Raw genomic sequence first — 14,145 nt, forward strand, 5'->3', positions numbered from 1 at the left:
GCATGGAAGATCCGTGATTACCAGAGTTACCCTGGGCTGCCGTGAACTGCTTTTCATAGCCGTTTCCCCTCTTCATTTTAATTTTGCTGTTTGTTCTTGAGACAAGGCCTCACTGTGTATGCACATGGTGTATAGCCGGGGCTAAGAGCCTTTCCAAACCTCTCTGCTTCCTGGAAGTGGTTTTTTTTTCTCTCTCTCTCTTCCTGGCCATGGACTTAAAGCATAAATCAGAAGGGAAAACAGAGACCTTCAATCCCCTCTTAGAAATAAGCTGTCCATCCCCCACCTTTAAAAGACACAGAAAAGGACAAGGTTTGGAGATCAAGTTAAATGTCCCAATTTATTTTCATAACTTGAAACCAGAACAAACTTGGTTTTGAACAAATGAAATGGCAGACACATGCTGAACTCAACATTGTGACATTAAGGGGGAAAAAAGAGGCCCAAAATCTTGTACAGAGAAGAAACAATAAATATTTTTACTAAGCCATATTGAAATGACCTTTTGTCATCTCAACATTTTATCCATAATTAAAAAACAACAAAAAAACAAACAAACAAAAATAAAACCAAGTGCCCATTCTTAAAAGCAGAGCACAAATACCAAGCAATAATAAATAGCTCCAAACTTGCTGTAAGAGACAAACCCTCTAGGCAAACAACAAAAGCTCATACGATACGTAATAGAAAAGGTAATAAAAATATTCCGCCTTGCCAGTACAAAAGCAAACCGCAGAGATCAATGTGCCTTGGCTATGCAGGGCAGACACAGAAAGCACCAAAATCACGGAATCAAACCTCGGACGGGGAGGGCCAGGTGGAAGGCTGTGTTCGCTTCAGGGTTCACATTTTGCTTCGAGTAATCCAGTCTCCTCTCCCCCCACCCCCCCATGACCCTCCAATGGCAAGTGGCAGGTTCCAATAGGGAGCAACTTTGGGTAAAGTTGTGGCAGTGTGGAACCCGACCTGAGGTCGGCTGGGTCACCCGCGGTAGAGCCCTTAGGCTGGGTCACCTGCTTCGGGTAGGTTGGTTGGTTGATTTTTCTCTTTGATAAGAGAAGCAAAAATCCTCTTCTCTCTGCAGTTGACAGAGACACACAAGTCCTTGTGCTTTAGGATGGCTTAGTCCTGGCATTCTGGTGATAGGTGAGCTGGTGAGCACTGGCTAGCTTTTATGAGCACAGGAGAACCACACAGAGGCTCCCAGGTAGCAGAGAGGCAGGGTGTCAAAAGGGCAGGGTAACCCTGGGCCGTAGGGCAGGCATGCAGGACACTGAGACTTAGGCCTGGCCTCCCACTAGGCCCCCATCTTTTAACTGTGTCAAATGGGAAACAGTGAGACAGACTCTGCATTTAGTAAAGATCTGCCTGGAAAGATGCACAATCACGCTTTCATAACCTGAAATGATGGTTTCTTACATTTCCTGAAATTAAAAAAAAATGGCTTCCTGATATAGGTATTTGTGGAGTGTATCATTATTCCCTCATCCAATAAACAACCATTTTATTATCTTAAAGCTACTTGGCTTTACAAAAAAAAAAAAAAGAAGAAGAAGGAGGAGGAGAAGAAGAAAAAGAAGAAGAAGAAGAAGAAGAAGAAGAAGAGGAGGAGGAGGAGGAGGAGGAGGAGGAGGAGGAGGAGGAGAAAAGAGGAGGAGGAGGAAGAAAAGAAGGAGAGAAGAAAGGAAGAGAAAAGAGGGTTTGGGGAGAGGGGGCAAAGGAGGAAGAAAATTAAAGAGGAGTCCACAAAGAGTAGGCAGAGCCTGGGGAGGACGGAGGGAACATAGATGGGAAGGCACAGAATTCCTTCATTCCAGGCCTCACTGGTCTGAAACGGATGGAATTGCAGAGAAAAGCAGAGAGACAGAGGGGGAAAATGGAGCAGACATTCCAAGGGAACAGGACCTGCGTGCAAGGCTCTCCTCTGTCCCGCCTGCACCAGTCTCAGTGGCAGAGGCTCCCCTGGGCCCAGCTGCTCCTCTCAGAAGCTTCGCTGCTCCATCCAGGTTTGCTCAAGGACAAAAGCAGCTGTCGATTCTCTCTGCTCCTGAGCGTGGCCAGGGGGTGGAGGGGGTGGCCGCAGTAGCCACAGCGGAGAAGGTAACCTCCCTTGCTCTCTCACCGCGCTACCATCTTATAGACTGCCTCTTGGAGGAAGGGCTTTCTTTTCTCCACTCAACACAAGTAAGGACTTGCCATCAAGTCGGCTGTGGCCTCACCAAGGAGGCCAGATGCAAAGTTGGGGCATTCGAATGAAAGCCCAAAGCCAACAGTTCTTTTTGAGTAGGCCAATTCTGACAGACTATATACAACTAAAATGACTTGTGAATCAAAGCATGTCTCTTTCTGTGTCTTTTTCTCTTGAAGGTTGTCAAACAACCCTCCCCCCACCCCATACAAGAGGACTTAACATACAAATGTGGGTGGGATTTTTGTTTGTTTGTTGTTTTGTGGGGGATTTTTTTTTTGTAATATTTTATCCTGCCAAATTAAAAAAATATATTATGGCAGCCTGTTTGTTTTTGTTTTTTTTTTCTCTTTTTATTTCCAAATTCACTAACAAAAAGGTACATTTAAATCCCTTTAAAAGGACAAGCTTACAGTTAAAAAATTACAAGCTCCAGTTAAAAATACAGCGAGAGCCTACATCATATGAACCGACCAATAGATCCATTCCAGAGGGAGGTGGGAGAGAAAAATACGCACAGGTCAGAAGTGTGATTTTTTTTTTCTTCTTCTGCAAAGCAGTAACAATATTAAGCACTTTCTCTACATACTTTTTCTACACATTGCAGCAATCCCCCTTTAAACCCCAAATACAAGTTTCTATACATTTTGTTTTCAAAATAAAAATTCAACACCCAAGGCAGAAAAAAATTTACTAAAACTCCGACTTTACAGGTTGCTGTGACAGAGCAGATTTTATAGACCCACCATTTAAAACTTACTGTAACGGTTTCAAGGAAAAGAAAAAGGACTTTTTTTTCTTCTCATTTTGTAAAATGCCCAGGCAGTCTCAATTATTACAAATACTGGTCCACTTTGACAGTAATCAAGAAATTTCAATATATATAATGTATACTAAAACCCCATCACCAAAAGAAAACAATATACACCTAGCCATTGTGGCATTCTGTATAACCTATTAAGCAGACTTTGAAAATAAAATAAAATAAAAAGATCGCTCCAACACACATACACACGATTTATTTTACCCTTGTATGTATCCAATACTGTAAACGTATTTTTAAGACAGAGTGCACTAAATTTAAATTTAGGAGGAAAAAAAAAATCAGCCATTGTTCCTGAATTGTTTTTTGTTGTTGTTGTTGTTGTTTGTTTTTTCATTCAACAATATCGGCTTGTGTCACGTGAGTTTTAATTCAGCAGTAAGTCACCTCCACTCCATATCTAAGCAGCGTTGCCCCAAAAAAGGGGGAGGGGGGTCTGAAAACGATTCTGCTAATAGATGTCCAGGGCTGTGCTGGGTTTATTTCTTCATTTGACTGGTCTTATGGCATTTTCCCGTCCTCTCTCTTCAACCAGGATTTTTTTTTTTAATTTAAAGTAAATGTGGCTTTGTTTCTAAAGAATGTACTTCTCTTGTTTGCTTTTTAAAAAGTCTTTTTTTTTTTTCATCTCAAAAAAAAAAGAGAGTTTTGCATTTGTCTCAAGAGACTCAAATAGGAAGATCGGTTTTCAAGGCACGCACATCAAATTGAATGGCAGTAGAGAAACTGTCCAATAAATTATTTAATTTTGTTCTTTATAGTGCCAGTATTGTGAATGCCACGCTTAGCAACACTGACACTCAATCTCAGCTGTCCCTTACAGTTTAACCCACCTCTGGGCCAAAGACAAGAATATGCTGCAATTTCTTGTTTAGAAGCCATTTAATTTAAATGCAAACAAAAGCTTTAAAGTGCGGGTCAACAGAATTCAAACATCAAATCCCAACAAGTCCAATGTATAGTATGTCCCAACTTAATTGGAGGAAGGAAAAGACAAAACACAGAAACGGAAGCAGCGTGGGGCACCTTGGACAGAACTCTTACCAGCTCCTCCGGGAAGAGAGAACGGGTGAGATTCCTTTGCCCTACAGTGCCCATCAGCGTGAGATGAGCGACCCCGCAGCTAACTTCTCCAGTTCACCATCAGGGCCAGTTGTCTGCTTGGGACACAGTCAAGTTACCACTGTAGCAATGGACACCTGGGATTTATCTGTAGGCTGGGGGCTGAAAAGAGAAGCCATCTTGCCAGGAGAAGCCTGAGAGAACATTGTTAGTCTCTTCTTTCCCGCCACTACAGGCCACAGCTGTCTACCCAGTGGGTATCCTCGGCCCATTTTATGCAGCCAAATCTACAGCAAAGGGCAGAGGCGGCTTCCCAATACGCCAAGCTCCCCCAGAAAAGGACATTATCATATCTCCTGGTAACACACAATTGCAGGATGTGGGGGCTGTTCCTAGAGTCACCCTGGAAAAGATTCTCGGGGTCCCAAGTGGGGGAGAGGCTCGTTTGCCACGCCCCCCTCAACATTTTCCTTCCATAGCATGAAAGTTGAATTCCACACAGAGACGCCTCTGTGGCTCAGGAGGACATCAGTGCTAACTCTCCAATGCGATGCTAAGACAAAGTGCTACAATTTTAAAGATTGTAATCCGCTGTACATCCACCTCCCGGAAAAAAAAAATGGTTTTGAAAGCCACCCCTCCCCCCCGGAAAAAAATCCCACATGCCACTTTTCATTTCAGGACAAAGTAAATGATGAAAACGCAAACAACTTTAAAAGTCATTTAAGTGTTGGCTTCTTGACAAGAAATTACACATGCTTAGCTTAAATTTCAAAAAAGCAGCACCCCCCCACACACACACACAAAATTATAATTTAAAAGATAGCTTCCCTCTACGTCACTTGCGAGTCATTGCTCAGACTACTACTGGGTTATTAAAAAAAAAAATGAAGGGATGGATACTCAACAAAATCTTTTAAAGGAATTTAAACAGAAATAATAATAATAATAGGTACCTGCACGTACATGCCAAAAAAATTACAAAACCCAATAAATACAGAAATTATTGCACAGTTAAAAGGCTCCACAAATTTTTTTGTTTTTTTGTTTTTTTTTTTTTAATTTTTTACTGCCTTAATCAACCCTCAGGTTTCCATAGGACTTCGCAGACACAGGTTAGGCTGGACTGCCGCCTCCCTGGGCCCCGGGGATGCAGAGGCCAGTCCGGTCACCGGTCCCGTTGGCGAAGGTTGGCGATGGTCACGCTGTACAGACGCACGCACGCAGTGTCCCCCACGTATGCGCTTAGCTCCTCTCAGCCTGCTCGATTTTGACATCATTAGTCAGCAAGTGTTCACCGTGCCACTTTTTCATGTGTTTCTCCAGGGTGCTGTAGACGCTGAAGGGCATCTGGCAGATGTCGCAGCGGTACACCTCCTTGCCGATCTGCCCGTGCGTCTTCATGTGGCGCGTGAGCTTGCTGCTCTGCGCGCACGCGTAGTTGCACAGCTCGCACTTGTAAGGCCGCTCGCCGGTGTGGCTCCTCCGGTGCACCGTCAGGTTGCTACAGTTCTTGAAGACCTTGCCGCAGTACTCACATGTGTCGCTGCGGCGGCCCTCCTTGGAGCTCGGCCTCCCAGGACCCGGACCACCCAGGTGAGGTGTGCTGCCCCCGCTCGCCGTGCCACTGCGCCCGGACAGCCCGCCGTCCAGCAGGTCCCCGGGTGGCGTTGAGAAGCGCAGGCTGCCGTTCTCAGAGGAATGTTCCGACGATGTGGCGAAAGGCGACTGGCGCGCATCCGTGAAGCCCAGGAATGGGTCCTTCATGAAGTGGCGCGATGCTGCGTAGCCCACGAGCCACTGCGAGTACACGTTCTCAGATGGGATGAGGGCGGCAGGTGGCAGCTCCAGGTCTTTCTCCACCTTGATGCGCTTGGCCGCGTGCAGCGCGGGACCACCGAGCCCAGGGCTGGGCAGCGGTGCTGGCTTGCGTGGGAAGAGAGCTGGAAAGGGCTCTGCGCCTGGCGCGAAGGCCCCGCCGCGCCCGTTCACTGCACCCGGTGCACCCGCGTCCCCACAGCCAACAGCTCCGGCATCACCCGTGTCGCCTGCACGCTTCAGGAAGGCGCCCCGCTTCTCCCCATACTGCGGCAGTGCGCCCAGCCCTGCGTCCTCCATCACCTTGCCCAGGGCCAGAGCCTTCTCATCCGCCAGAGCCGCAGCTGCAGCCCCTGCGCCCGCCACCCCCGGTGGCACGCCACCTCCGTTCTCGCGGCCACGGCCCAGCTCCGAGTCCATGCTGAAGCTCGACTCAGGCCGGCTCTCGTTCTCCAGCAGCAGCTCCTCTTCTTCCTCCTCCTCGTCCTCGTCGTCCTCAGGCTCGGGGCCCAGAGATGGGTCGCTCTCATGGTGGCGGAAGTCGCCATCGGCCGCTTTCAGGTCACCTGGCAGCTCGCTGGTGCCCGGCTCAGGGGAGCTGGCAGCTGAGAGCCCGTCGTCTGAGCGGCCAGCCAGAGAGCCCGCCTTGTGCATGTGCGTCTTCATGTGGCGCTTGAGCTTGCTCGCCTGCGAGCACGCATGGTCGCACAGCTGGCACTTGTAGGGCTTCTCGCCCGTGTGGCTGCGCCGGTGCACGATGAGATTGCTCTGGAACTTGAAGGTCTTGCCGCAGAACTCACAGGACTTGCTCTTGGCAGGCGGCTGCGGTGGCGGTGTGCCCGCAGGCATGGGTGGCAGCGGTGGCGTGCTGAGGAACGGGGACTTGGGACTGGGCTGGAAAGGGTTCAGCAGCCGGTGCATAGGGTTGCCACGGCCTGGGGACACGGGCGGCGGCGTGGAGCTGTTGCCGGCCAGTTCTCGCAGCCGCCGGGAGAAGTCCATGGCAGGAGAGTCTATGGCCATGGGGTTCAGGCGCATGACTCGGTCGAAGGCACTGGGGTGCTGGGCCACGAGCCCCATCTCCTCTGCACTGAGGCGGTGTGGGTCCAAGTGATGGCGTGGCGGTGGGCTGAAGAGCGGTGGCGTACCTGGCAAGCGGCCCTCACCGAAGCCAGGGTGGTCCCGCAGGATGGGGCCCGTCATGCGCAGCAGGTTGAAAGGATTGCTGTCCCCCAGGAAATTCATGAGTGGGGACTGCGCCACGGTCTCCGGCCCGAGCGGTGGCGGGATGGTGAGCCTGGGCGTGAGCGAGGTGCTGGCCGGCCCAGGCTCCAGGTAGATTCGGAAGCCATGTGTGTTCTGTGCGTGCTGCAGCAGGAACCAGGCGCTGTTGAAGGGCTGCTTGCATGTTGTGCAAATGTAGCTGGAAGGCTCATCTTTACCTGGGGAAACATAAAGAAGAAAGGCAGAGTGTGAGCAGTTGCGGGGGAGCTGGGATGGCCACAGGGGTGGACCGGCTTCACCGCATCCACCCAGAGAAAACAAGATCTATGAGGAGCAGGCCTGGGGAATCCTTGGAGTCACGTGTGCAGTAGACGAGCCTCCCCCGACGGCAAGGGAACACGGGATCTATGAGCAGGTTCTGGATCACCTGGGACTAGCTTGCATTTACTAGGTCCGGCGTCCCCTGTAGGTGTTCTTATTTTCATCATTTTGGGGGCTGGATGGGAGACAGTGACAATGGCTACATTGTGTAAGAGACAGGGTATAAGCGTCACCTCCTCACCATGTCGCCCAGGTTTATTGACTCAGTCACTGGTGACATGGAGACCCCACCCTCATAATTCACTGCTGGGGCAAAAGGGGGGTGGAGAGCCTCCACATAGTCAATGCTAATACCCCACCCTCCAGTGGTGCAGACAGAAAAGTATGCTCGTCATGAAAGGCCTCCTCTGGGATGAAAATCACTCCACTGCATCCTCCCCTTGGCAACTACTGACTCTGTTGCTTTGCAAACTTAAAAAAAAAGAAAAAAAATTAACAAAAATGGCTATGATGCTCCGTCGTGGAATGCTTGCTTAGCGTGTCTGAGGACTCAAGCCCAGTCCCCAGGAATGCTAGAGACAGACATTCACACAGCACCATGATACCTTGCCTACGTTTGAGATTTTTAGCCACAGGAGATTCCCGTTTCATGGGCCAGTGTTGTGCAGAAAATACTGTCCGATAGAAACCCAGGTAGGTGAAGCAAGATTAGCACAGGGCAAGAGCCCGCTACCCACCCTTACCAATGGCCTCACACACCCACTGTGTGGAAATCAGCGCCCCAGCCCCCCAAGCAGGGCAGGGGGTGGGGGATGGGACTCTAGTCTAAAAGAGCGGTTTGGTGTCTTCTGCCAGAAAACACAGGGACAGAAAGGCAGCCACCAAATGTGACAGCAGTCAGGATGAGCAGCCACACGTGTTGATTTGTTACAACTGGCTCGGGTGACATCAGTAAGAAATCGCAGTGGACACTGGTGGCCCTGAGCCAAAATACTACAGATTTGTCGGTCAATCGGGCCGGCCACAATATGGAAGCCGAATCTCTTGTCTGGAGCTGTTGACCTTGACATGAGGCCACATTCCACTTGCCAGAACCTTCCTAATAGTTTAAAGGAGCAAGACAGGCATGGACAGGCCTGTGTACCATCATGGGATGTAACATCTCCAAAGCGGTAGGAACAGGCCTCTTATTTCAGACCTGGCACATAGTATGGCAGCCTGAGTCTTGAAAAGCCCGTCTCCTCCGTTTAAACTTGCCTCTATCAAACAGATATCAACACTGACACTAAGTCAGTAGCTTCAAACTCCCCGGCAAAGCCAATACAAACGCTGTTACCATACCCTACAGTAGACAGGGCTGTGGAAATGGACCTAAGAAGCCACCACCTTTGCTGTACCACCAGCCTAACCTGGGGCTTCTACAATCCTGGGTAGACAACATCTTCACTTCCTGTCAGCTAACGACACTTCATAGGACGCTGCACCCCCTACCCCCACAGTGTGTGTATGTTCTGAAGCCTCTGTTCCCAGCATGCACCTCTCTAAGTTAGGTTTGCCAGCCGGCCAGGACTCACAGAGAAGTACCGTGTCAACCTGGGGCAGCATTGGGATTCACTTGGACCATTGCACCAGCAGGCCCAGGGCAAGTAGCCCTGGAATCCAAGACATGCTTTTGCAAGCCAGGGATTTTCCCGACATCCCCTGATACTGCATCTGTGGGTTTGGTGTGGAGGGGAGCAAAGCAGAGAAGGACGGACGGAAATAAGAGAATCCTGGAAGTCCAGCCTCATTCTGCTGTACATGAGTGTTCATGTGTGCATGAATGTGTGTATATATACATGCATGAGGAAGCTTGAGGACAACTTCCAGTGTTGTTCTCCATCAGGCGCCATCTTCCCTTTTTTGAGACAGGGTCTCTCACTGGGACCTGGAGCCCACAGACTAGGCTGGACCGGCTGGCCAGTGTGTCCTGGAGGTCCTCTCCCACATCCCGCATCCTAAGAATAGGAGTAAATGACACCATTCCTTGTTTCTTATGTGCATCCTAGGGTTGGAACTCGGGTTCTCGAACCTGCACAGCATTCCTTTACAGAAAGCCGTCTCTCCAGGCCTTACTCCATCCTTTAAACTGCCACCAGAGAGCTCAGGATACAGGGCTTGCCTAGCATATGAGGCCCTTGGTACAGTCCTCCACACCAGACCCTCCAGCAGAACTAAACAAAACGACAACAAACAGAAACAGTCTGGGAGAACAGAGGCTACTGCTCTCGCCAGCTGTCCCAGCCTGTCTGGGTGGGTCTGTGTTGGGCAACATGACCTCTAGCGAGAATCTTCTGTTCTAGCCTGGTTTCACAAGGTCTGGGTAGCCACGATGCTTGTGACTAGACTGTTAGGCTAACAGGAGCCGTGCCTCTCCAAAGCCCTGACTGCTCCATACTCAGCTTATTAGCTAATGCTGGCCAGAAGACAGGTTCAGACTCTTCCTCACATCGTGTGTGTGTGTGTGTGTGTGTGTGTGTGTGTGTGTGTGTGTGTGTGTATGTGTTTCTTAAGAAGGTAAATACAAGTCCCTTTCAGACACATTGGAGCTATCAACACAAATGAAGTACCATGTCCTAGGAGGTCACATATCAAATTAAAGGTGTTTCTGTACCCTTCTCTGGGCCCCAGCCATTCTAAGTAATGGATTTACAGAGGATGGTTGCTGAGATCTGGGGTGTTCTTAAGTTGGGGCCCATCTCTTCTCAGCATCTCCATTTCCTTGAGTTGCTCTGAAGTACTTCCTGTCTCTTTATCTGGTGGCCACATGTTTTTCTAGACTGTTCTATCCAACAAATACCGAAGTCCAAAGCAGACTATGTAACTAGGTAGCCATAACCGATTCCATGTTTTAGAAAAGCAGAGAGAAGGGCACACATATTCTGACCTGCATGCTCTAGAACCCAGATGTCACCTCCATAGTTAAACTGTGAGGAGAAAGGGGGCTGACTACTTGTCCGGTCAGATTTCAGGGCCACTTGTCACCCTGGGGTGAGAGCTATCTTCATCAGAGCCCCTAAGTGTCCCTCTACAGAACTCTAGGCTTCACTCACTATAGGCAGCAGCCTCCCCCAGTACCTGACAGAAAGAAAAAATAAATCCCCCAGCCCTTGAAGGCCCTCCCTTGACAACTCTCTTTCCAGCCACCCCCTTCTTTTTTAAAATAAAATGTTCGTTTACATGTGACGACCTCATGGCTCTCTCTCGCCTACAAATAGCCCTGAGTATGGGGCTGCTCACTTTTAAGAACTAAACAACGTCAGAGAGTCTCTGGCGAGCCACTTGGAACGTCTTTCTATTCAGGAACTGAATAAGTATTTTATAGACACAGCACAGGCACAGATGGCTTGCTTTTAGACAAGAAGAGCCTTAGACAGCAGGTTGCGTCAGACTCAGGGCTTGCTTAGCTCATCCCAAACCCGTCCTTGCTGCATCGAACTCAGAGAGATACCTGCACGCAGGTGGCCCAGTGCGTGCCCTGCAGTGGGCGGTGGCTGCTTTGCTAATGGCTGGGACAGGGTCCACTAGCCTTACACTGCTGTAGCGGCTGCAGCTAATGATGCTAACTGCTGGGTCCAAATGACTTCAGAAGCACCAATCCTGGCCTACAGACCTAGAAATGTCAGTTGCGTTTGTCTCACTAAATCACACGGGGCAGCTCAGAACCCAGAGAGGGCCCTGCGGTGTCTTTTCTTGCTTCCTCCCTCCTTACTTTCATAGATCTTTAGAACACACACTGAGCCTTCTTTGTTCTTTCAGTATGTTGTCTGAGGAGTTTCAAACGCAGACTCCTACCCCAGATCTCTTCTGACAAGACTCCCCACCCCCCATAGGAGCATCACTGAACACTTGGAACTTGATCTCTAAAGGGTGTAGCCAAACATGAGATGTCACCTCTCTGAGCCTTGCTTCCTACTTGGCCTGGGGACTGTGAGGTCCTCCCTCTATCCACCGCTCACTGCTGTATAAATGTGGCAGTAGGTGTTATATACTGCGGGTTTGTTACCCATCCTTGTATGTGGCTCTGAGTGTTTCAGGGATGCCTTTTGGTTTAAGGCCTGGAAGAAGAGTAATGTAGCTTGACTCAAAAGCAGCAAATGTTAAAGGACACCTCTGATCAAGCAGGGGAACTGGTCTGGGCCGCCCGGGCTCCTCAGTAAACCACAAAGCACTGCACGGCTCACTCAGCATTATCGCTACCTCAGCTCATGTCACCCTTGTTCACTAACACCTCTGAGGGAAGCCAAGTGAGGATCATGATCACATGATCATGCTAGACCACGGGGACAGCAGTTTAGAGAATCACCGTGCCATCACCACCTTCCCAGGCCTCCCTGCGTGTGTCACATTGTCAATGGTTCCATGTTGACAGTGCCCTCTCATGGAAGGCCACTGATTGTCCCTGGACAGTCTCCCATTATGTCTACCCTGTGGCAGGCATTCACTCTAGGGTGGAATACGGGAGTCATTTTACAGAGCCAAAAAGCATATTGGTGACATATGCTGCTTGGGAGACCTAGTGAAGGGACCACATGGCAGTGAGGTGGCTGAACCTGGGACAGTAATTGGTACCCCTGGGTGTCTCACAGTGATCCTCCTCACCCCGAACCCAAACAGAAGGCTGGTCTTGTCTTGCTTCATCACTTAAACCCCACCCCAACCCCTGAGACGCACACCCCCTATAACTGCTAAGAGTGCTCTCTCCACAGTTTCATGATGACAACCAGTACAACCATTATTCAGGTGACAAGTACATCTCATGTTCACTTAAAAACTGTCCCCCTCCCCATGGGGCTGGAGAGGTGGCTCAGCGGTGAAGAGCATTGATTGCTCTTTCATAGGACGCTGGTTCCGTTCCCAGCATCCGCGCAGCAGGTCACAGCTATCTGTCTGTAAGTTCAGATCTAGCAGATCTGATGCTTTCTTCTGGGTTCTGTAGGCGTGGTATGCACATGCCACACAAACACACAAGCAGGCAAAACACCCATACACACAGAATAAAATACAAATGAATCTAAAAATTAAATTAAATTAAACTGCCCCCCCTCCGGCTGGAGGTGTATTTCAGCGTCCCAGTGATAGAGTACTTGCCAATCCCCATATCTTCCAGCACTCAAAAAATAAAATAAAATAAAATAAAAACAAAAACAAAAACAAAAACTAAAAACATCTTTCACAATGTCACAGAGAAAATGTCAACCGGGGCTCCTTGAGCACTTATAGCCATCTACAAATCCATAAGCATCCTGCTGGTACCCAAGTCATCACTCGGACCTCAGCTCTGGGAGGCAGAAAGTAGAGCAGAGGTAGCGACAGACGGTAAGAAATCTCTACCATGGGCAGCAATGAGCTAAGGACACTACAGGCTTCGTGCATCGCGCCCACAGCTCAGAAACTGCAACTGCCATCAGTTCCATTTTACAGATGAAGAAACTGAGGACTGGAAGAGATGAGGAGATCTGCCTGACGTTCCCCGGCTGGCAAGTGGCGGTGTCTATGTGGTGCACTGTAAGGAGAAAAGTTGCTCAGGAGAGAAGTGCCTGAAGTTCAAGGGCCTAGGATAGGGGTGAGGCACGTGTGTCTTGGTATTTGACCTTCCATCTCAGCAGGAACAAAAAGTCAAGATGAGTTGCTTTAGGCTAGAACTGTGGTAACTGACTCCGTGCCGACCCGCAGAAGGGAGTGATAGAGTGGTGGCTCTGACGGTGGCTGTGGGGAGGCTATGTAGGGCTATTGACACTTAGTGACAGGCTCAGCTGGCCTCAGTCTTACAGACAGATCTATCCATTGACTCTCCCTGCAAACTGCGGAATCCTCTCTGCTCTGTGCTTCAGAGAACCCTGAGCAAATACAGGGAGCCTGGGCCCCTCTGCCATCCGTGGGACCCACACACGGGAGCTCAAACAGTGGGAACCGGGACAGAAAGGACTGAACAAATGTGTTCTTCCTGTCACCGTGGGCCTTTATCTCACTGCCTGGGTACCCTACATGCTTCATGCTCCTCCGGCAGCTCACAGTCCAGGGGCTACAGGTCACCTCTTAATGATTTAGCGCACGCACATGCACACGAACACACACACATGCATACTCTCTCTCTCTCTCTCTCTCTCTCTCTCTCTCTCTCTCTCACACACACACACACACACACACACATACACACACACACAGAGAGAGAGAGAGACAGTTGTATGAACGGTGCTGAGGGAAAATTTAGAGTCCTGACTGAAGATCCAAGGGCTTAGCCGCATTAAGGATTAGAGTCTGCATTACACCGACTTCTGTCCTACACACCCATAACTGCTCACCCTGACCATCTACAGAAGAGATTAGACGTATTGCAGGCCAGACTGACTGTTCAGACTCCATCTTGTGGCTGGATTCCAAGCTTATCTTGTCAAGTACTAGGACTGCAGGCCCCATGGCAGTGAGAATCATGGGTATGCTTTAACGTCTCTGTCCTGTGGTCCTGCAGTTCAATCTAGTCTGGGGCGTTTCCTTAGCTTTTGCAAGCAGACACTTCTGTTCCCTTCAGACTTGACACTGCAGTCAAGTTGCTGGACAGCAAGAAAGCATGGACTTCTCATTAGGAAGGGGGAGGCCTTCCTGGGTTGTTTGTTGTGGTAAATTGCCCAAGATGGGGTCCCCTATCTTCTACTTCCTGAGTGCACAG

At 49.5% G+C, this 14,145-nt stretch overlaps 1 protein-coding gene across 15 annotated transcripts in view; it reads right to left on the minus strand.

Moving 5' to 3' along the window:
* Positions 1 to 321: 321 nt before the first annotated feature.
* Bcl11b (B cell leukemia/lymphoma 11B) overlaps positions 322 to 14,145 on the minus strand; it is a 93,743-nt gene continuing 79,919 nt past the window's right edge. For all 15 annotated transcript variants that reach the window (XM_006516111.4, XM_011244153.3, XM_006516114.4 and 12 more), the window contains one exon: positions 322 to 7,333. In XM_006516111.4, coding sequence (XP_006516174.1) covers positions 5,319 to 7,333 — 2,015 coding nt within the window. In that variant the 3' untranslated portion in view covers positions 322 to 5,318. The remainder of the gene's footprint in view (positions 7,334 to 14,145) is intronic.

This window comes from Mus musculus, chromosome 12, assembly GCF_000001635.26.
Source record: "Mus musculus strain C57BL/6J chromosome 12, GRCm38.p6 C57BL/6J".
Classification (NCBI taxonomy): Eukaryota; Metazoa; Chordata; class Mammalia; order Rodentia; family Muridae; genus Mus; species Mus musculus.